Here is a 24457-nt window from a genome sequence, read left to right as displayed (position 1 = left end):
AATATTCTGCTCTTTCATTATACAGAGGTGATTATATTTAATGATACTGTATCATAGAATTCAAACTAGCTAAAGTGAGGATTTTTAATGTCCTCATTTTAAAGGAATGAGAGATATTTGAAGTGATGAATAATCTTAAGTATCCTAAGTTGATCAGTTTACAATATATAAAAGTCTCAACACATCACACTGTACACTATGAAAATGTACAACTGTTATTGTTGATTATTTTTTAAAAAGCCTTTTCTTCAATGATATATATATCCTAGCAGAATCTTGATATTTTTGACAGTCTGGATACTATCTTTTTTGTTTATTTGTTTTCTATAATCTCCTCTGATACCTGGAATTTAATTAGCATGTCAAAGAACGACATTAGACTTAACATCTCAAACACATGTGTTGTATCACACTTTAAGCCCTCTACTGTAATAACACTCTCACTTTGATATTGGATCTACCTTGAAATATACTCAGAAATCAGTGTGGTAATTATGAATACATTCTTTATATTTGTGTGTGGGTATGTGACTATATGTGAACACTTAAAAACTATTTGGAAGTGGAAAATACTCCCCCCCCAAAATTATGAACTACTTGAATTAATGTCCTTGATGAAAAATGTAAATAAATTAATTTACTGGGTATGTACCACTATATAGTTGCTTGATACTGCAATAGATACCAGGGACTTAAACTGATTAAGTCGATTATTATTTTAAAAATTTAGTATTTTGATTTGAAGTGAAAGACAGACAATCACAACATTTGATTATATGTAATCAAATGTAGAAGGGCTGGGAAATTATAGGGAAGAAAATACCTAACACTGTTTCTAGGAGACTGACACACTGAAAAAAATATAGACTAAAGTTTTGTAGCCATTAACCAAGTGTAGGAATAAGATTATGTCCTTCTGGAAAAAAAAAAAAAAAAAAAAAGTAAGACAAAGGGGAGCATAAAAATAGGCTCGCAAAGAGCCACATATTTGGAAGTGAGCTACAGCTTTATCAAGAGGCAGAGTAAGCAAGAGTTAAGGTTAAGCCAAGCAAGTTCACTCATTTCAAACCATGCCCACCACATGCCCTGGATCTGGTGAGGACACAAACATAAAAGCATCCATCCCTCCTCATCTGCCCTACCCAAATGGAAGGCTCCTAACTTCCCTCTCCATTTCTCTCTCTATTGACTATTTTCCTGAGAGTAGCCGCCACAATCTCTTCAAATGCAAATTAGGACACATCACACTGTTCTATTAACCTTTTCTCACAGTTCTTTGGATTGGGATAATGATCTAGTCTACTGCAGCACAGAATTTAAGAGCAAACTGGCTGGCTGTGGTTGCAAAGTCCTGTAATTTCAGCATTCTAGGAGGTTGAGGCAAGAGGATCAAAAGTTCAAGCCCAGTCTAGGTAACTGAATGATTTTGCATGACCCCATCTTAAAATTAAAATATAAAAAATGGGATATAGGGCCGGAGATATATCTCAGTGGCACTGTGCCAGCCTGACAAGCACAAGGTGCTGAGTTCAATCCCTGGTGCCGGAAAAAAAAAAAAAAGAGAGAGATACAGATGTAGGTCCGTGGAAAGGCTCTGGGTTTAATCTTCAGTACTAAAAAAATAAAAAAATAAAAAAAAAAACATAGTGGGAGCAAAAAGGGCTGTGTCAGTACCTAGTATATACCGAGTTTACCTTAAACTGCAGCATTTCATCCTTATGGTAGGTCACTTGCAGGCGGAGGGGGTTCACAGGGGTGGAGGGGAAGGCATAGGCATAAAGAGGAGACTTTAAGGAGATGTCAGCGCTGGCCCCCTGTGAGTCATACTGAACGTTGCTGACAGAGTACAACTCGTTGACAAAATAGCAAAAAGGGACCCCAGGTGAACTGGATTCCTGAAATTACAAGTCAATATCACAGATTAGCACAGGGTCCCAGAGTTAACAAATACTGTTGGAAAAGGCAATTTACATGGAGATAAAGTCATCATCTCACATTTTTTACTTAGGTATCACATGGTAGTGGCAAAATTTAAATTATTGATCTCCGAAGAAAACACTTATTAAAAACAGGGTAACTACTCTCACACCCAGATCAGGTTCCTATGCAAGCCCTTTCTTTCTCTGGATTGTAAATAGATAGGTGAAACTGTAGATTAAGAGTAGAGGATTTTAGTGAGTATTACACCATCTCATGCTTACTTCATAGACACAGCCACGGGCAGTGCAGTTTGCTTCAGAAAGGCCATGCTCATCGGGGTAACAGTCTATTTTTTCTCTGTCCCTTACGTTTGTGCTCCACTCCACCGTGTATGTGTCTCCCAGGACAAGATTAATTTCTGAGATAATGGCAACCTGTAAGAATAGAGAGGTCACAAGAAATTCAGCCTCAGGACAAAAGCCTTGCAAAATCTGAAACTTTTAAAAAATAAAACAAATGGAAATGATAGTAGACTCTCACAAATCCAATTAATATGTTGCTATAACTTATAGATGAACAGAGCTGTGTAGAGACTGTTCAGTGGCAACACAGTAAATGTCACTGCTCTGTCAAAAGTTGTACAATACATTGTAGTATGAAGTGGGTCAAATAAAAGCCATTATGATCACCCCTTTTTTTGCCTTTCTTGTCTCCCCTTATCCTTCTTTTTTTAGTCAGCTCCTCCCAAACTGAGCTTATCTTCTTTCCCTTCACTTCCCAAACCAATGTCTCTGTTGGTCTGCTTTGGTGGAACAACATATCAGAATCGTATGACTGTGGTCTGATTCCTATTTTGGTATGGAATCTTAGACAAATTGTTAAAATTCTTTGGGTTTGTTATCAACTGAAAAACTGGAAAGTTATATAAATCATAACATTTGCTTTTATTTCTAACTTCCAGCTTCTTTACTTCCCCAAGCCCAGATATTAAATATTGGAAATCTTTCTTGATTCCTCACAACTTCAAATATTTCACATTTTTGCACAGAGTATTGTTTTATGTTTACCTCTTCTTTTTTTTTTCTTAAATTCTTTTATTGGTACATTGTAGGTATATAACACAATTACATTTCTCATTGGGAATTGTACCTTTACATGATGCATCTTGGTTCTTATTTTTTCTCCATTCCTAGCCCTTCCTTCACCCCCTCCAACCTTCCCTATTTACAAAGACTTTATTTCCATTTTTTCCATTTCTCATCATTTTTCCTTTCCCTTCTTTCCTTTCCCCTGCCCCTCCCACTACCCCCACCCTTTGGACATTTTCTTCCTATTTTGCATTATCGATTATTCCTTCTAATCATTGATACATTTTAGGTATACGATATAATGACATTCATCATTGGAAATTTGCACTTTTCCATAATCTCTCTTCGTTCTTATTTTTCACCCTTGCCCAGCCCTGCCTTCAACCCTTCCATTCCTCCCTATTTACAAAGATTTTGTTCCTATTTTTCCATTTTCTCATATTAATTCCATACCCTTCTTTCCTTTCCCCTACCCCTCCCACCTACTTCCACTTTGCCCCTTTTTTTCCTATTTCACATTACCTATTATACATTTTAGTCCTTATTTACACTTTCAGTTTCTCACACCAGAGAAACTATTCGGTATTTATACCTGTGTGTCCTATTTATTTCACTACCTCAATGTGCATCCACTTAGCTATAAATGTCTCTAATTTCTCATTTTTTATGGCTGAGGAGTACTCCATTTTAGAAAAAAAAACCCACATTTTCTTTATCCAGTCACCAGTTGATGGGAATTTGGGCTGTTTCCAAGTTTTAGCTATCACAAACTGTGCTGCTATGAACATGGGTGCACATATATCACTGTAGTATGATTCTCTTATTTCTTTGGGGAAGATCCCCAGCAGTGGAATAGAGGGGTCAAATGGGACTTCCAGACCTAGTGCTTTGAGGTATCTCCATACTGATTTCCACAGTGGTTGCACCAGTCTACACTCCCATCAGCAGTGGAGCAGGGTTCCTCTTTCCCCACAGCCCCGCCAGCATTTGTTATTGGTTGATTTCATGACAGCAGCCATTCTTTCTGGAGTGAGGTGGAATCTCAGCATTGTTTTCATTTGCATCTCTCAAATGACGAGTGATGTTGAACATTTTTTCATGTATTTATTTGCTATTTCTACTTGCTTGTCTGAGAAATGTCTGTTCATTTCAGATGCCCATTTTTGGATTGGGTCTTTAAATTTGGGAGGTCTGATCTTTTAAAGTTCTTTATAGATTCAAGATAGTAGACCTTTGAGGAGTAGCAGGTAAAGATTTTTTCCCACATTGTGGGTTGTCTCTTCACACTGCTGGTGGTTTCTCTTGCTGTGCAGAAGCTTTTTAATAAGAAGAGATCCCATTTGTTGATTGTTTGTGCTAGTTCAGGGGCAACTGACGTTTTGTTCATAAAATCTTTTCCTACACCAATGTCTTCGAGAGTTCTACCTAACCTCTGTTCCAACTGGTTCAGCATTTCTATTTCAATATTTAGATCTTTAATCCATTTCGATTTTAGTTTAGTGCATGGTGAGAGATATAGGTCTAGTTTTAATCTTTGGCAATTTGAAATCCAATTTTTCCAGCACCATTTATTAAAGAGGCTATCTTTCCTCCAGTGAGGGTGTTTGGCTCCTTTGTCAAAGATGAGATGGCTGAGTGTGCCTGGTGTTGTTTCTGCATCTTCTAATCTGTTCCACTGGTCCTCAGGTCTGTTTCTTTGCCAGTACCATGCTGGTTTTTTTCACAGTAGCTTTGTAGTATAGTTGCAGGTTGGGGATTGTCATTCCCTCTGCCATGTCTCTGTTACCTAGAATTGCTTTTGCTATTCTGGGTCTCTTCTTATTCCAAATGAAGTTTTGGATTGCTTTCTTGAGGTCTATGAAGTATGCTGCTGGGATCTCAATTGGAATTGCATTAAATCTATATAGCAGTTTTGGAAGTATGGCCATTTTCACTATATTAATCCTTCCTACCCAGGAGCAGGGGATATCTGTCTATTTTCTGATATCATCTTCAATCTCTCTTTTCAGAGTGCTATCGTTTTCAGAGGTCTTTGATTTCTTTCATTAGGTTGATTCCTAGGGATTTCAGTTTTTTGGATGCTATTGTGAAAGGAATTATTTGCCCTATTTCTCTCTCAGTGAGTCTGTCATTGGTGTAGAGGAAAGCTATTGATTTGTGTGTGTTGACCTTGTAACCAGCTACTTGACTGAATTTGGTTATTAAGTCTAGAAGACTTTTGGTGGAGTTCTTGGGGTCTTCTATATAGAGTATCATGTCATCTGCAAATAATGACAATTTGACTTCTTCATTTCCTATCTTTATTCCTTTTATTTCTTTCTCTTGCCTAATTGCCATGGCTAATGTTTCCAAAACTATATTGAACAAGAGTGGTGATAGTGGACATCCTTGTCTTGTTCCTGATTTGAGTGTGAAGGATTTCAGTTTTTGACCATTTAGTATGATATTGGCTGTTGGTTTTTCATAGATGGCTTCCATCAGTTTGAGGTAGAGACCATCTATTCCAATTTTTTGTAGGGTTTTTATCATAAATGCATGTTGGATTTTGTCAAATGCTTTTCCTGCATCTATGGAGATAATCATATGGTTTTTGTCCTTGGCTCTATTGATATAGTGTATTACATTGATTGATTTGCATATGTTGAACCATCCCTGCATCCCTGGGATGAATCCCACTTGATCAGGGGGTATGATCTTCTTGATGATCTTCTGCATTCTATTTGCCAGTATCTTATTAAGGATTAAGGATTCTTATTATGTTCATTAGTGAGATTGGCCTATAGTTCTCCTTTTCAGTTGGGTCTTTCTCTGCTTTGGGGATCAAGGTGATGCTTGCTTCCAGGAATGAATTTGGGAGCATTGCTTTCCTTTCAATTTCATTGAAGAGTTTAAACAGTAGTGGCAGTAGTTCCTCTCTAAATGTCTTGTAGAATTCAGCAGTGAAGCCATCAGGGCCCAGGATTTTCTTAGTTGTTAAGTTTTTAATTATGTTTTCAATTTCATTGGTTGATATTGGGTTGTTTAGAATTTTTAGGTCTTCTTCGTTCAACTTTGGTAATTCATATGTATCTAGGAATCTGTCCATTTCTTCTGTGTTTTCCATCTTATTGGCATATAGGTCCTGGAAGTAGGTATTGATGATCCTCTGGATTTCTGCTGGGTCTGTTGTCATTTCACCCTTTTCATTCCTAATGGCATGCATTTGGGCCTTTTTGTTCCTTTTTTCTGACAAGGTTGGCTAAGGGTTTGTCAATTTTGTTGATTCTTTCGAAGAACCAACTCTTGGCTTCATTGATTTTCTTGTATCGTTCTCTTAGTCTCCATTGCATTGATTTCTCCTCTGATCTTTATAGTTTCCTCCCTCGTATGAGCTTTGGGGTTGTCCTGCTCCTCTTTTCCTAGAAGCTTCAGGTTCAACATCAGGTTGCTTAATTGGGCTCATTCTGTTTTCCTAATATGTGTATTCACTGCTATGAATTTCCCTCATAAGACTGCTTTCATTGTGTCCCATAGATTCCGATATGTTGTATTGTCATTGTCATTTAAGTGAAGGAACTGATTTCTTCTTTAATTTCCTCTGTGACCCATTGGTTATTCAGAAGTGTGTTGTTCAATTTCCACGTGTTTATGAAATTTTTTGAGTTTCTTTTGCTATGGATCTCCAATTTCATCACACTATGGTCCGATAATATACAGGGGATAACTTCAATTCCTTTGCACTTACTTAAACATGTTCTATGAGCGAGTATGCAGTCTATTTTGGAGAACGACCCGTGTGCTGTTGAAAAGAATGTGTATTCTCATTTTGTGGGGAGGAACACTCTGTAAACATCTCTTAAGTTCATTTGTTCAAGAGTTCGATTGAGTTCTAGTATTTCATTACTTCTTTTTGTCTAGTTGATCTATCTATTTGTGACAGTGGGGTGTTGAGGTCCCCCACTACAACTGTATTAGTGCATATATGACTTTTCATGTCCATTAGTATTTGTTTTATATAGTTGGGCGCACTAGTGTTTGGTGCATAGATATTTATGATTGTCATCTCTTCCTCTTGGATTCTTCCCTTTACAAGGATGTAGTGTCCTTCTTCGTCTCTCTTAATTAGTGCTGGTTGGAAATCTACTTGATCTGCAAAGAGGATAGCTACTTTTGCTTTTTTGGGGGTTCCAGATGCATGGAGTATTGTTTTCCACCCTTTAACTTTCAGTCTATGAGTTTCCTTTTGAATTAAGTGTGTTTCTTGTATGCAGCATATTGTTGGATTTTGCTTCTTGACCCATTCTGCCAGTCTATTTCTTTTGATTGGTGAATTGAGACCATTAACGTTGATGGTTGTAACTGAAACATATTGACTTATCATTGTCATGACTTTTTCTTTTTGTTGGGTTCTCCCCCTTTCCATTTAATTTCTTGTCATGTCAGAAGGGTTCATTCTGCTTTGCTTCCTGGGGTTGTGATCCTCACTGTCTGTTCCTAGGATATTGTCTAAAATTCTTTGGAGTGCTGGTTTGGTATTCACGAAGTTCCTAAGGTGCTCTTTGTCATGAAAGTATCTTATTTCTCCACCCATTTTGAAAGATAGTTTTGCAGGGTCCATCAGTCTGGGTTGGAGGCTCTTTTCTTTTAGGGCTTGGAATATGTCACTCCAAGCTCTTTTTGCCTTGATGGTTTGTGTTGAGAAGTCTGCTGTGATTCTGATGGGCTTTCCTTTGTATGTGATTTGTTTCTTTTCTCTGACTGCTTGGAGAACTTTGTTCTTCTGTTGTGTTTCTGGAATCTTAACAATTATATGCCTATGTGTAGATTTTTTTGATCAAGGCTATTTGGAGTCCTATATGCCTCACTTATCTGTATGTCAATTTCTTTTCCCCTGCTTGGGAAGTTTTCTGCCATTACTTCTGCAAAGAGTTTTTTTATGTCATCTGCACTCTCTCCTGTTTCTTCATTGACTCCGATCAGTCTTATGTTATTCTTCTTTGCATTGTCTAGCAGCTGCTGGATTGACTTCTCATGTTCTCTGATAATTTTGAAACAATTTTTCTTTTCCTGGTCATTAATTGCAATCTTATCTTCTATATCTGAAATTCTGTCCTCACATTGGCTCATTCTGCTGTGTAGACTTTCAATGGAGTTTTTCATGTCCTGGAAATCTATTTGCATCTGTTTTATGGATTCCATTTGTTTCTTATGTTGGGATTCCATCATGTTCCTCAGCTCCTCTCTAGATTTATCAATCATGTCTTGCACTAGGAGCACAATTTCTCCTGTTATCTGAGAAATTATTTCTGATTTCATTTTTTCCAGATCCCCTTTTGTTGCCAGTTCAGTGAGTCCAGGTGATTGAGTATCAGAGTGTTCCATCTCATTTCCCTTTGGAGTTGCTGTAGGTGATCTGGAAGTCTGGTTTTGAGACTTATTTACGTGTTTTCTCATTTCGACTGGGGGGGGCCGAGGGGCTGCTGTTGGCGTCCACGTGGCTCACCTCCTCTGAGCTGGGAGAGGTGGGCCAGGGGCCAGGAGCGGCAGTAGGGATGGTGGCCTGAAAGCCCCTTCCTCTGGGCTAGGAGCGGCGGGATGTTTGCCGGCCCGGAAGCCCCTTCCTCTGGACCAGGAGCAGTGGGACGGTGGCTCAGAAGCTCCTACCTCTGGGCAGGAATTCTTTAAATGCTGAGAACTTGGTTAGCTCCAGTACAGTGGTCTGGTGGTCTGGTGTCCTCTGCGTGTTTGTAGTGTGGAACCAGGTGGCTGTACAGAGGAGAAGCCAAAGGGGCGGGGGGCGGGGGTCCAGTGGATTGTTCTAACTCTTCTTTTAATAGCCTCTCTGTAGCTAATGTTCTCATTTTTCTGGACCACTATGATCACATTTGGAAGATTATCATCATTCTCCCAGTCTCCTGCTAGTATAGATCATCTTGCCCTTCCCTGTGCTACTAATCTCATCCTCCATCTCCACTTTCTAAGAGGCCTAACCTCAAAGAGCATATCAAATATGTCCTCCTTATAGCAAAGTACCCAGTTAACAGCTAATTCGTTGTTGTTGTTGTTGTTGTTTTGAGACAAGATCTTGCTATGCAGTTCAGGCTGGCCTTGAACCCACTATGTAGTCCAAGATAGCCTCAAATTGGCAGCAATCCTCCTGCCTCAGCCTCCCAAGTACTTAGATTACTGGCTTGCACCACCACACCCACTTAAATAGCTAAATTTTTAACAAACATATCAAGACATGGCCACGAAAAAGAAAATTCAAGTTCACTGGGAATTTCTGCCCACACAATCCATTCTTCATTTGAAGACCTGCCCCATCACTTTACCAATTTTGTTCTTTTTTTTTTAATTTGTCCTACATCGGGATCATGGTGAATTAAATTGAGCACTCATTTTCAGCCACAAAAGAAGAAAAGACTTCAATTCTGACAACTTTCAGGCACTAATCAATGGCAGCATTTCTCTGTTTTCTAATCTTCTAATTGCAGAATAAAAAAGAAATCCCAATTTGTTACCATTTGGTGTTCCCAGACACTTGGCGCCAAAAAATTCCTAAAACCCATTATACCATCTTTCAAGGATCAGCTCTAGCTTGTCCAAACTGAGAGGCTTGGCTCAATGATTCCATTAAACTTTGAATATCAAATGAGACAGGTTTTAACATTTCCTATATATTCATTCTGATTTCCTGCCACATAGTAATATTTTCATTCAGGTAAATTATGGCTCCCTTCCACCCAAAATCAAACTACATAAAAGTTAATTGGGTCTTATGTTTATTCATTCATTTGACTAGAAAGGATTGAGTTTCTTTTCACATATAAATATTTCAAATGTCTTAAACTTTGAGATATTCATAACCAAACACATAACTTTATCACTAACATTATAATATGTGCATGCTCAATTTCACATTAAAGTGAAAGCCTTGACTACTTAGATTTCTTAAATTTGGAAGAGCACTCATAAACCATGCCGACCCAGCAGCTCCAATGCCAGGTGTCCCTGCATACATACGGTCAGGATTATTTGGGGAAAGAAGTCTTCATAATGTTAAGATATCAGATAAGCCGACTATAAGATGTTCAACAGGGTAAGATCTCATCACAACTGATAAAAATTTATTGCATTATTATGATCTAATCAAAAAGAAGCCATTAGGTAGGATTACCAAATTCTTTGTCTTAAAGTATTTCTTGAGCATTTACGTATTAGAGTGAAAGTCTGTGTATCTTATTTAAAATATGGGGCTCCTCAGACTTCCTATTTATAGGACTTCTTCCTTCAACATTTACATTCAACATCTCCTGCAAGTTTCCATATCCCTTTTCCTCAGACCACTTCCCACTTTCCTCACTCTGCTCTTCTTGTGTCCTTCATAACTATTTCCTGAAAAGAAGTCAGTGCAGAGAGCAGAACACTGAAGTGCAGAGGAGACAGTGAGTGTGGAAAGACCATTTTAGCTCACCCCATTCCTCAGCAGCTCCCTGTCTCACTCTAGCTCTGGCCATCTCCTCATTCTCATTTGCTTTCTAAACCCTCTGACCTCCCCACCACAAAGCTCTGGTGCTTTAGAAACTCATGCAACCTTCACAGAAAGACACATCATGATGTTGGAAGAATAAAGAGCAAATCAAGAACAAAGTTTAACAAAATGGACTTTTACCCTCAGGTTAGGATCATAAGTGACTCTAGGAGAAGCTTGCGTTGGGACACCGTTGTGTTTCACTGTAACATTGACAAGTTTCTGTGTCCCAAGTATTTTAATCTCCTGAAATGCTAAGTTATTGGGGTCCTTGTAGGTTGACTGAGAAATCGTCACATCCAGGTGGTTCTGCAAACAAACACAAAGGTTTGCCTGTAACACACAGATTCTCCAATCACTCAAATGCTACAGATGACAGCAGTTCCTCCCTGCTTTCTCTACTAATGTGTGCTCAAGGAATACAAATTTATTTTAAGTAAACTCTGAGAGGAAAACTAGAACAGATGATGCAGATAAATTTACTTTTTAGAAAACTATATTTAGAAACATTAGCTGCTTAAATTTGTGAATATATGGCCTCTTTTGAAAACATAGATGATGCAGTGATTGAGAGTTAAGTTATAAATGGAAATGTGTTTGCCTGTAGTCTTTAATCCACATGAAGTTACAGACATAATCACACACATGCACAAGCATATGTGTGAAAATGATCAGACTGAGGCCAACACCCAAGACTCATAAAATACATTACTTACTTGGGATGCAGAAAACTCACATAAAAGATATATTTTATTAGCCACAGTATCTGAAAGCAGAAGAAACACAAGTCAGACGGGCCAGTCCACCACGGAACAAATTTCACATGCCTGACCTCTAAGCCAACTCTTGTCGTCACAAATAACAGGATTTCCTACCTTTTTATGATAGATAACAGTCCACTGTATATACTGACCCACATTATTTACTCATTTATTTGTCACTGATAACTTGGATTATTTTGGTATCTTGGTTATTTTTGTATCTGAACAACGCTTTGATGAACATGGGAGTGGGCATATCTCTTTGTCATAGTGATTGGTTTTGGATATGAATTTAGAAATGGAAATAGTGAATATGATAGTTCTATTTTTAAAATCTCAAAGAACTTCCATACTGTTTCCCATATGGTCTTACTGATCTTAATTACTGTCAACAGTATGTAAGAGTTCAATCCACTTTGCTATATCCTTGCCAACATTTATCTCTTACATTTTTCATTGTAGCCATCCTAATAGGTATAATTTTTTATTTGTATCTCTTTGCCAAGTAGTGACATTCAACAATTTTTCATATACCTGATGCCCAGTTGTATATCTTTAGAAAAGCATCTGTTCATATGTATTCCCCTTTTTAATTCATGTTACTTATTCTCTTGGTATTGACATGCAAGAGTTCTTCATTCTTTAAATGTTAATCTCATATCAGATTATTATTTGTACATGTTTCTTTCATTCTTTTGGTTCTTTTCATTTTGTTCACAGTTTAATTTGTTTTACAGAAGCTCTTCAGTTTAAAATAGTGACACTTGTTTATTTTTGGCCTTTGCTGCCTGTCTTCTGGCTCTCAAATCCAAAACAGCACTGGTAAGACTAATGTTAAAAAACTTTTTCCCTATGTTTTCCTAGAAGTTTTTGGTTTCAGCCTTTATGTCTTTCACTTATTTTCCACAATAGCCAAGATGTGGAAACAACTGCAGTGTCCTTCAGCAGATGGATGTAAAAAGAAGTTAGGATACACATAACAAAGGAGTGATAGTCAGGTATAAAAGGAAGGAAATTCTGCCATTTGTGACAATTTGAATGAAGATACAGTACCTTATATTAAGTGAAATAACTCAGGCACAGAAAGAAAAATAATGTATGATTTCATTTATATTTGGAATCTGGAAAAAAAAAGTCAAACTGACAGAAGCAGAGGATAAAATGGAAGTTGCTCATGGAAAGGAACTGGGGACGTGGACAGATGTTAGTCAAAGGATATAAATATCCAATTACAAGAATAACAAATCCTGGGGAGCTAACATACAGAATGGACTGTAATGGATGTGTTGATTAAATTGATTGTAGTAATTATCCAACATTGTATATGTAATTTGAATAAGTTCAGTCTTTCTTTGTCAATTAAATGTTTTTTAAGTAAAATAAATGTTTTCTTAAATCTACATATTGAGAATAAGACCAAGCTCCTTCATTTCCTTCTCCTTCTTACCATAACCTTCAAAAGATTCCCTTCTAAGTGCTTCAAAGGCATGAGCTACACAACAATCTATTTCCCAAACAACAGCCACAAGAATTGTTAGTATAAAAGAGCCAGGAAAATGTGCTGGCAAGTATGGCTATCGTATACACACCAGAAAATTATATTCTTACTGCTACCCTGACACGGGCATATTTTCATACAAATATCTGTTCATTAGTATTTTAGAAAAAAGATTATTTACATTACAAATGTGCTAGAGAAGGTCTTGAAAATATGTCTTCCAGGTGCCCACTGACAATAAAATGAGAGCCTGTTGTAGATCACTGGACAATGGAAGAAATCTGAGCGGTAGAAAAGCCTTATCCTTCTATCTGTGGTTTGTCTATCACTGCCCTTAATAGACCAACAAAATGTTCACTCAGCTGACTTTTGCTGCTGGGCCTTGGGATTTCTACCTCAGTCCAATGACCAGCAGGAATGAATGACTGTAAGTCAAGGATGAAGGTTTGGGAACTGCAACATTCTAAGTACAATATTCACCTTTTGATTCCCCATCATCCCAGAAGAGCTCCCCTCTTGCTTCTTTGTTCTCATCCAGGGCAATGAGGAGACCCAGAGGATTGTGCCGACTGTGGAAAACAGGATGCATGTAAGTGAAAAAGAGCTAGGGTTTCAAGAATTTTGCCACATGTTTCCATCAACTTTCAAATGAGAAAAGTTACTAGCAGTAGGTGGCTGTATTTTCCTTCAACCACAATGAGAAAATTGGTAGGAGCTCCTTTCTCTGGTAGCAGTAATGGCACAGGAGTTAGAAATACTCCAAACATTATAGGATCCTTGAATGGTGCTAATTTGATACTAAGTTGCTAGCAGTCCCCGGGTTGCAACCAAAGAGAAGGTAAATCACTTCTGTAGGAATGACCCTTCAGTTGTGTCCTTCAGAGAGCCATATTTGAAAAACAAAACATCAGGCCAAGAAGTCAGCATTAAAGTTAGCAAAAATATCAAATTATACATTTATATTCACCAAAGGACTTTAGATAATATTCCTATAACAAGCCTGAAATGACTGAAATTAAAATATTTAATTATATTAAGGAAGAAAGTATAAATCTGCTTGTGAGCAAAAATACAATTTTAAAAGACTGCAGTGAAAATTTTAGCACTAAAACTGCAACACACATAGGAAACCCAGGAAGGCTGACTATTCTGGCTGTCAAATGTTATGTGAAATTCAGAAGTTTAAGGAAAACCAGGAATTAAGGTCTCTTAAAATTCATCGGAGTTACATCTAGATCAACAGCATCCTCAGAAGAGGCTGAGGGAAATCCTAGGGCCTACTTTGAAAAACACACCCGCAACATGCACATGTATACATGCATGCGCGCGCACACACACACACACACACACACACACACACACACACACACACACACACACACACACACACCCCAGGCCACTTCTTCCCCATGCTCTACGGGAGGTTTCAGCATCTTCCCCTCAACAGATGGGGATAGAAAAGATCAGTTTTGAAAAGGTTGAAACAAATACAAAAACAAAAACCAAGGTTCTAGAAAATTGTTTTTGACCGTGGGAGCGATGTTTAAGGAACTAGTGGCCATCATTACAAACTACTGAGCTAAGAAGAAACAGAGCCCTGGTCCTTCATTCACCTTAAGTTGGTGTTCAGCGCAGGCTCCTGCAGGGGCAGGATGTAGCCCCCACGCACATGAAGATTAATGTGGTCCAGAGGGGCTGGCAAATCCTTCCACTGTCCCCTTGCATTAATGTCCTCACCCTGCGTGCAGAAGAAAAGGAGAGCATGAAGGACAGGACACACACCTCCCTCATCAGTGCATTTGGCAGACATCTCATCTACCTCTCTAAACTTGCTGCCTGTTCTTCACCATTCATCACACACCTGTTAGAACATTTTCTGCAGTCCCTCTTCTTCGGTGTGACACCTGGCTTTGCTACTACAAACTGTTTTGAGAGTTCCATGCCTTTTAGGGGTTTCTCCTGCACCTGCTACATGATATCCGAACACTGAGCAGAGCCTGCCTTCACTGAACAGCCTGTCACAGAACACTGCTGGAAGAGGCTGGATAATCACGGCATTCACTTCTTGGCTCCTGTGAGCCCGTCACAGTAGCACTGCTAGACCTTCTCCTGCATCAAAGTCTACCACGTCTCCACTCCACTCACCACCCCACTCCTGTTGCACCCACTGATTCCTGCCACAAGGAAAAGATCACAATGAGTTGGCATCCTTTACATGTCCTTATTTGTAATGTAACGTGTCTGCCTTTATGTTTGAAACTTTTATCTGGCCTCTAGCATCAAAGGTACTCTCTCACATGAGACATAAACCTGAATTCTTAGGGGATCATTCTCATGTATCTTCCCAACCCCAGACAGGCTTTTCAGTGATGACACCATTGACATTAAGGGCTGGATAATTCTTTGTTGTGAGAATCGCCTGTGCTGTGTGATTAGCATTATCTTCAGGGACCACCTGCTAGATCCCAGTAGCAGCCCTACTCCATCCCACTGAAACGAACAAAAATATCTCTAGACATTGCCAAATTTCCCCTGGTAGGCAAAATCTCCCCACTTGAGAACTGTACTTTAGAGGTAAAGAACAATTATTCTCAACAAGTAAACAATGTGCATACCTGTGTTCCAATAAAACTTATTTATAAAAATAGGTGATAGATTGGGCTGTGGACCATAATTTAGCAATATCTATTTGAGAATAAATACTGGGGGCCTATATTTGAGAAGATTAATTCAGAGGACTTTTATTCATCGGTTTCAACTGTGTTACCTTCATTTTTATTAAACATCAAAAAGATTTTGTCTAAATGGTATTCTCATCAACTTTTGTCATTCCACGTGATGTTTATCCATCCTTCTTCAAATAAAACTATCTTTTGTTGAAAAGCCTTGTATAAATTCAGCCATTCCAGGAAACTTTTTTCATTAGCTTTCACACTTCACTTACTTTCATGTGCTACATGTAATTATTTCCACATGGATTACAGTTTGCAACAAGTCAAAATTAGCTCCTCATTACACAGCGAAGTCCATAAGTAAATGTTTCCACCAGTCCAATACCTGGAGTTCCATAAAGTCCTTTGTACCTTGGCAAGGCTAAGCTACAATGAGAGTACAAGATACAAAGCTGCCCACAAAATGTAAAAAGGCTTTCTCGCTCAATGTCTTGCAAATGGAAGGCCAGTCTTATAAAGAAGTACCTCCTGAAACTGTGTGCCCTAGGTTTCTGGCTCCCATAAGCATAGCCCAGGCCCTGCACCAGAGAGTCCCAACATTCAAAAGGCCTGCCTTTTAGTGAACAAGACAGTTAACATGAAAGCTGGAGACCGACCAAGGATAGGCTCAGACAAAAACTGCTGGTTGCACTGTCCCCAAAAAGCTCTGGCAGCAAAACGTCTTAACATATTATCACCCTAAAGACAGTCCCAACCCAGAAACAAAGAAGGGGTTGGAGGGATGACTCTGGGCACCATAGAACAGAGAAGAAGAGGAACTCCAGGGCTATGATTCTTGCCCAGGTTTGACCCAATCCAACTAAAATCCCTTCAATGCTCTGGTCTTGTCTTGCTGTCATATTTCTTTCTAGTCTTCCACTTTGTTCTCATAAAGCAGAAGAAAATCCCTGGTTAGAGCGCAAAGGCACCCATTTTGCTTCTTCCCCAAAAATCGCACTCTGATTTATCTGTGTCCCTCAAAATGCCTCAATGAAACTGTCCAAAGGCCCTGTTGTCCCAGCTGTCCTCAGCAGCTCACACTAACCGAGAACCTACACATCAGAGTTCTTGTGGGTTTCTCATGTGTAAATGCACGTGCACTGGTTAGACTTGCAAGTGTCAGGCCCTATGCCTCTGAGTGCATTTTATACTCCGCATTATTGCTCCCTTAGCTTTTATGTCTATATGGAGCAACTCTTTTGAGCATCTATCCTACCTATGCAGACATAAGAAATAAACAGAGAGGGTAAAAGCCACTCAATACTTAGGAGCTTACAGCAAGGGAGGATATAAAAAACTATATTTTATAGCACAATTTCAAGAGATTCCTAGTGCCTTACCATGATGCATAGTGATAGTATAAAGAAAGATATAAACTCACATGTACAGAGTATCCTCCAAGAGCCAGGCCCTGGGTGAGAAGCTTCGTGTGTATTTTACATCTCTGTGAAGGGGTAGTCTTCCCCACTTGTAGGTGAGAAAGCTGAGGCTACGAGGTTTAAACTGACCTGTGCAAGACCACACACCTGCTGATTTCCCAGGCCAGCCTTTGGCCTGAGGACTGTCACATCTCAATCCTTCGCATTCTACCATTTTCCCAGATTGTATAAACCTGTAGAAAACTTACTGTATAGTAATCATACCAGGGGGCCTCAGGGAAATATGCAGTGACATTTCTGGCATTCTGAAATTAAACAGAAACAAGGTATGGGCCGTGGGCTTTGTCATACAGGATAGAGAAATCAATGAGCATAGAAAGAGGTTAAAACAACAGGAGTATCCTTGGGACCACATGATCAGATATGGAGATCAACAATGATGAGGAGGACTTCTGTTTCTCCTACTTTTTTACACAGGGGAAATCTGCTTAGCGAAAGCAAGTGGCTTCATAAAACCATTTCAGATATAGGACTCCAAGGGAAAAAAAAAATCTTCCACTGGCACATCAGACATATCAATACCTCTCTAAAGAGAAAAATGCCTGAGTAGAAAGTATGTTTAGGTAATACAAGATCTGAGGAGGGTTTCATTAGCTGCTATTTTAATCAGAAGCATGGGAATTTACAGAGGAAGTAAAGGAGGGGCCGTTGTGTCCCAGAGGACCTGTTATGGAAGGAAAGGAGGACTCGGCAGCAGCAATGGGAGAACACACCAAGCTCAGGTTTAATGGTGACAGAATATTGCAATGAATTCACCACACTATTGCCCCACCTGACCCTGTACTCCTTATTTTAGTTAATGAAGAAATGATATTTGGTCAGATAGATCAGAATGTTGTTTTGCTTCTGATTGTCTTAACCAGAATTGTTGAGCTGACTTTACAGAAGAGGGGGCTGACTCAGGAACACCTAAGTGACAGATTTCTGCCCAGGAGAGGAAGAGATAAAAGTAGGAAAAATAAAATCTCAGAGTCCTTCATCCACAAGGCTTATTTTTCTCCTGCATACCCAACCTCGAAGCTGAGATCCTCCACCCACCAGAGCCCTCCATACTCACAGGCTCCAGGACAGGGCTGACCAGCAAGGCAGGGCCCAGCAGGAACTGACTGTCTACATCCCAGGTCACCCGGTCTGACACAAACCTAGAAGGAAATAAAGGTTCCACACTCAGAGCCCCAACAGTCAAAGACCCTGAGGAAACTCCCTGCATTCAGATCTGAGTCAGAAATGCAGCTGTATCCTCTGCCATCCTCATTCTTTCCCAGGCTTCATCAGGAACCCATAGCTGCGTCCCCCTTCCCACAGTTCAAGTTCTCCAAATTTCATAACTACATTTCTTCACTGATGCAAACTCTAAATACCAGGGTAGCCCTAGTCTCTCATACCTAGCTTCTTTGTGACCTGGACACATTTTAATGCAGGTTCACACAACCAAAAAGGCCCAAAATATAGTTGGCTTCTTGCCATGCTAGGCTGTGGTGTATTATTTCAAAAAAATTTTCACTCCATAAATACCCTTTGATCTCTGAGCTGTGGTGTGTACCACACTATGCAAAAACAAGTAATAAAGTATCATGTCTGTCTAAAGAAGTTTTGGCAACATAGAACAACTTTTCAATTTAGAGGAATTATTTGCACGCACTACTAGCATATAGAATGGACTAACTCATCGATTAGTGAACAGAGTTCCAGCAGGACACTCACTCATGGAGAAGAGGTCTCACGACAGTGATGCCCTCCGTGTGGGCCTTGTGCATCAAGGTATAGAGGTACGGCAACAGGGTATATCTGGTCTCCAACACACTTTTGGAAATGTTCACAAAGGCAGCATCCCAGGACACTGGGTCTTGTCTCTAAAGGAGGAATACCAGTGTTCAGAGCCTGTCTAGTGAGTGGGGGAGACTTCGGGGGGTCACTGAAAGTTTATTCAAAACAAATCACACAGCTACACTAATGATTATCATGGATGAGACTCCCAGAATATTTGCAATAGACTGAAGGGAGTCACTGAAATTTTACACACAAAACCTGATATAATTTCCTCATAAGAAATTCTTCTTAGACAGTGTTTGGAACAATTCTTCTCAAACTAAAACAAGCATCTATAATGATTTTGAAGATGTCCCCAGAGAAAGCATTCACAGTCACTCAAAGATGGAGGTTGCATTTCAAGTAACGTCAAATATGTGAGGCAGCACTGAGGTCCTACCCTGGTGCCAATGCTGTTGTGGTTCCTGGAGAAGGGGTAAAAGGCCCCCAGTTGCATCCAGCGAGCACACATCTCATATTCGGCATCTTGAAAGAACCCACAGATGTCTGCCCCGGTCTGAAACAAGACGGGAAAAAACCAGGCAGTTGGTGATTTCTGAAAGATGCCACCATCTTGGAAGCAGTCAGGAGAGATCTGAAGGCCACTTACATAGGATATGCCAAAGAGGCTGAACTCCATCATGCCTGCAATGAGAACCACAACTGTGTCAGGAGGCATTGGGGCCTGCCTCCTCCTCCTCCTCCTCCTCCTCCTCCTCCTCCTCCTCCTCCTCTCCTCCTCCTCCTCCTCCCCAAGGAGGCCACCTCCCTCCCTGCCGGCACAGGCCCTGGGAACAGGCCCAGGTACCAATGATCGATTTCTTCAGCTGGTCCCACGCAGCCGTGTTGTCTCCCAGCCAGTGTCCTGCCCAGCGGCCAGAAGAGGGGAACGTGGAGCGGGTGATGACAATTCCTCGCTGTCCTGTCACCTCCTGCACAGCTCTGGTTGGTGAAGAATAAAGGGGACAAAAGGCCATTAAGCTTCTCTGCTGCAGAGCCTCTGCTCCTATGGTAAGGAGACAGTGCATGATTGGGATTAATATGAAAATCTTAGGCTAAGGAAGAGTCTTGCCTACTGGTAGATTAATAATAACAGTGTCGGGAGCTTTCCAGAATGCGCTGAGAGGTGGAAGAGTGGTGGCTGTCTGAGCTGGGCACTGCTACGCACTCCTTCATACTTCCCCCACTCCAGCCCAGCCCACTCATCGACTGTAGAAAACGGTGAAAGAAACCACTTACTATGATGTTTTGGGGGTTAAACCCAATGCCACCCAAGAAGAATTGAAGAACGCTTATAGGAAACTGGCTTTGAAGTACCACCCTGATAAGAATCCAAATGAAGGAGAAAAGTTTAAACAGATTTCTCAAGCTTATGATGTTCTCTCTGATGCCAAGAAAAGGGAATTATATAACAGAGGAGGAGAACAGGCAATTAAGGAGGGTCGAGCAGGTGGCAGTTTTGGCTCCCCCATGGATATCTTTGATATGTTTTTTGGAGGAGGAGGAAGGATGCAGACAAAGGAGAGGTAAAAATGTGGTACATCAGCTCTCAGTTATCTTAGAAGATTTATATAATGGTGCAGCAAGGAAACTGGCTCTGCAAAAGAATGTCATTTGTGACAAATGTGAAGGCCGAGGTGGTAAGAAAGGAGCTGTAGAGTGCTGTCCCAACTGCCAAGGTACTGGAATGCAAATAAGAATTGATCAGATAGGACCTGGAATGGTTCAGCAAATTCAGTCTGTGTGCATGGAGTGCCAGGGCCATGGAGAACGCATCAGTCCTAAAGACAGATGTAAAAGTTCCAACGGAAGGAAGATAGTTAGAGAGAAGAAGATTCTAGAAGTTCACATTGACAAAGGCATGAAAGATGGCCAGAAGATAACATTCCATGGTGAAGGAGACCAAGAACCAGGACTGGAGGTAGGAGATATTATCATTGGGTTACATCAGAAGGACCATGCTATTTTCACTCAATGAGGAGAAGACCTTTTCATGTGTATGGATATACAGCTGATTGAAACACTGTGTGGCTTCCAAAAGCCAATATCCACTCTTGACAACCGAACCACAGTCATCACCTCTCTTCCAGGTCAGATTGTCAATCGTGGAGACATCAAGTGTGTGCTAAATGAAGGCATGCCAATTTATCATAGACCATATGAAACGGGTCATCTAATTATCGAATTTAAGGTAAACTTTCCTGAAAATGGCTTTCTCTCTCCTGATAAACTCTCTTTGCTGGAAAAACTCCTACCCGAAAGGAAGGAAGTAGAAGAGACAGATGAAATGGATCAGGTAGAACTCGAGGACTTTGATCCAAATCAGGAAAGATGGCGGCATTATAATGGAGAAGCCTATGAGGATGATGAACATCATCTCAGGGGTGGTGTTCAGTGTCAGACCTCTTAATGGGGCAGTGAATAATATTCACTGCTGGCATTTTGTTTGCAATAGCGTACACACAAAGGACTATAATCATCATTTGCTCACTACTTACTATTGTTTTTGTTTCAATATTCAATTATAGTAGTGTTTTAAAAGTTAAATGAAGAATAAACGCAAATATAAAAGCTCCGACTTTGCCCTGTATGTATGACTTCAGTGTGCAAGACGAAGTTTAATGCCTGCGAAAAGTACCTAACCCTGGCGTCTGGTAGGCCATACCTTGTAATTGATGGCAGTTGTATATATGGACAAGCTTAGACTGAAATGCTAGGTATATGTGTTGACTTTAGTGTATGACCCTTCCTTGCTAAGCTATGGATTAAAACTGTATTTAACTGGCAATCAGAAAAAGGAAAGTTTGTAGAAGTGTTGCTCTGTCTAGTTAATTTGTATTAAGTGGGACTCACTGTGATGCCTCTGCATTCTATTGTCTCAACTATTTCTTGAAGGTGGCATAAAATATAATTTAGCCTGTGGTATCAGTAACAGAAATGATACCTTTCTGAAGAAGGGGTTTATCATAACACTGCTTTTAAAGGGCTTGCATTTCTAGGATTGCATTCCCTTCTGTTGTGCCATCTTTTTAAATACATATATAAAACTATGTTGACCAGTCCTGGTTATATTCTTTTTCCCTTCTCTTTGGACCATGATAAGCCCTAGTGACTTCAGAGCTTTAAAATAAAAGGGTAACTTTGAAATTAAAGTGAAAAGACTACATGGAAAGCTAACTTGCATGTGTAATATAAGAAGGTGTTCCTTAGGTATGTTACAGGCTTACTTTAACCCATTAGACTTATGCTCCAAAGTAACTGTAATTTAATGTTAATAGTACAGCAAATTATGATGAATAGCTTTACTTGTGTGTTTAAGTCATGTTCACATGCTTAAATCTGGGTATCAGAATTTAAGCAACTGTTGAAATATATGAATGTCTCCTTAATATACTGATTATAAAGCAATAATAATAATAATAATAATAATAACAGTGTCTTTTCATGGTGTTGTACAAAGAACTGAACCATGTTAGAAACCCACTGAGTTGTCCTGAAACAGGAATCAAGCACTACATCTTGCTATTTATTACACAACTTTTGGTGTTCCATATTTGAGGAGAAAGAGGATAAATTCTTTCATGAAATTTTTTCCTTGTAGTAATTTATGTTATTCTTTAAGCTCTCAAAGTTGGCCTGTGCTAATTCAATACTAGACTCATTAATTCAATAAGAATAGAAAAAAAATACCAGTAGAGATAAATCACTTTCAATAAAACAAACAGTGGTATCTAGCCCTTCATGTTCCTTTTGCCTCTTATTAACTTATACTACTTATACCTGCACCCACATGGATGTCAAGACATCCATGTATGGAACCATGCCTTATTTAAATTTGTCTTCCCAATTATAATCACACCCCTGGCTCCACGCTCAACTAATGTGTTATTAAAAAGTAAGAATTCTACATAATTTCAATACATTCTTCATAACCCTTAAAATGGTGAATGAAAGAAAAAGTAAAGACCCTATGCCCCTCACTGGATGTCCCCATAGGTTGTGCCAACTGGAAAAGGGAGAGGACGACTCACTCGTAGGTGGGCCGGGTCTGGGACCATCCATACAGGCTGTGCACATTGTAGTGACGCACTCTGGAGCCATCTGGGAGGATCTGCTCACTCTCCATGCACAGGGTCTTGCTGCTTAGGCCCCTGTCCCTGGCCACCAAATCTGCAGGCAAAGATTTAGGAATGCAAAACCCTTCCCCATCCTTTTACTCTCCAGCCTCTTTTTAAGAAACTGAGGTCTGGATCTTAAGGCCAGCTTGATGTCTTACAGGCCTCCCTCCTATCCTGATCTAATCTGAGTTGAAAAGGTGCTGCAGAGATTTTCAACATCAAGTAGAAAGTGAAGGCCTGAGGAAGAACACAGGGCTCTAGAACACTTTACTGTGGAAGAGACTTGGATCTAGACTTTCAGAGTATAAATTATCTCATATAATTCTTACCATAATTATAGGAAAAATAGTTATCTGCCTCTTACATTTTTGAAAACTGGGAATTGGAAAGATCTCATTATTGAAGGAACATCATACAAAATGGAGTAAATAATTTCTGCTCCAAAGATACAGATATGGGGAAATAAAAATAATCCTGAAGAAATAAGAAGTCTAGCTGTGAGAAGCCTTTACAGACATTACAGCCTAAGTACTCTCAGGATAATTAGATTTTCTTGAAAGGCACACAATAAAATGCAGCAACCCCATTGAATAAAGTGTTTGGATGCCTTTTTTCTGCTTACTGCAGCAGTGGGTAGGACATGCCATTAGTGGTCAGTGCAAACCCCTGGATGCTGGGCTCTTCCACTGGTCACCCTCCTTCTAGCCAGGGATCCACAGCCAGGGGAGACCCAGGGTCCTTACGTGGCATGTAGGGAGGTCGGTTCAGAGTTGCATCTGTGCATCCTGAAGGGACAGCCCCATTCACAAAGCTCGATGGTTCATTCATATCCTAGAAATGCCCAACACAGATGCAGCTTAATTTTAAAAATAATTATGCCCTGTCCTTTCAGAGACAAAGATGTAGTGAAAAAATGATTCAATATCTAGTAATCTCTACAGATGATTGCCCAGGGAGGGTCATCAAATCCTGGTGAGAACTGGCTAGAAAGTTTAATTAACCCCTTCAGTGTGACTGGTCAAAGAGTTGAAAAAAATTCTCCATCAGGGCAAGGAAAGCTGCAAGGATTTCCTAGTAATGTCTTAGGAGGTTTGACAGCAAGTAGGCAAGATACAAGGTTTGAGGGGTAAAAAGGCTGCCCCCTTTCCGATCGGAGGAAGTGCATTTTTATGTGTTCAAAGTATTCTTGGATGACTCTTATTAGCCTTTTGACCAGAGGTCAATGACCTACATGGTAAGACACACAAAGACAGATCCACACACACCTATCCCTATGTACATGGACACCTGCACACACTTACAATCCACATGCCGTCAAACTTCAAGCTCTTCTCTGGATTCCGTGGATTGGTGTAGAGCTCCTGCATTTCCCTCTTCCACCACAGGACAGTTGAATTACGGAAAAAGTCGGGGAAGGCCACATAAGCTCGGTATTCCTATAAAAACAAAACGTAACTCATTTATCCCAAACGAATATATTAGACAGCAAACAGAAATGTACTAAGAGCTTAACTCATGCAAAGAAATGTATTCCATAGCAGGAGATAATGACAGATTGTCTGAACAGAGGCTACATAATATGTTTGCCTTATTAGAAAAAACA

General features: G+C 39.8%; 1 protein-coding gene and 1 pseudogene across 2 annotated transcripts in view; one reads left to right on the top strand and one right to left on the bottom strand.

The window, feature by feature from the left end:
* LOC101711183 (maltase-glucoamylase) overlaps positions 1–24457 on the bottom strand; it is a 211954-nt gene that overhangs the window by 126515 nt on the left and 60982 nt on the right. For both annotated transcript variants that reach the window (XM_087205928.1, XM_087205929.1), the window contains 15 exons: positions 24156–24290; positions 23598–23685; positions 22768–22906; positions 19545–19678; positions 19347–19381; positions 19137–19253; positions 18632–18780; positions 17985–18069; positions 17116–17172; positions 14391–14515; positions 13258–13346; positions 11235–11284; positions 10660–10827; positions 2202–2354; positions 1695–1895 (listed from right to left, as the gene is read on the bottom strand). In XM_087205928.1, the coding sequence (XP_087062054.1) occupies positions 1695–1895; positions 2202–2354; positions 10660–10827; positions 11235–11284; positions 13258–13346; positions 14391–14515; positions 17116–17172; positions 17985–18069; positions 18632–18780; positions 19137–19253; positions 19347–19381; positions 19545–19678; positions 22768–22906; positions 23598–23685; positions 24156–24290 (1725 nt within the window). The remainder of the gene's footprint in view (positions 1–1694; positions 1896–2201; positions 2355–10659; positions 10828–11234; positions 11285–13257; positions 13347–14390; positions 14516–17115; positions 17173–17984; positions 18070–18631; positions 18781–19136; positions 19254–19346; positions 19382–19544; positions 19679–22767; positions 22907–23597; positions 23686–24155; positions 24291–24457) is intronic.
* On the top strand, positions 20339–21161 carry LOC106009901 (dnaJ homolog subfamily A member 1 pseudogene; annotated as a pseudogene).

The sequence above is a fragment of the Heterocephalus glaber genome, unplaced genomic scaffold, assembly GCF_053883595.1.
Source record: "Heterocephalus glaber isolate CG9 unplaced genomic scaffold, H.glaber_assembly_v1.0 deba00000621, whole genome shotgun sequence".
Classification (NCBI taxonomy): domain Eukaryota; kingdom Metazoa; phylum Chordata; class Mammalia; order Rodentia; family Bathyergidae; genus Heterocephalus; species Heterocephalus glaber.
Note: the sequence above shows the minus strand (reverse complement) of the source record. Positions and strands in the feature narration are given on the sequence as shown.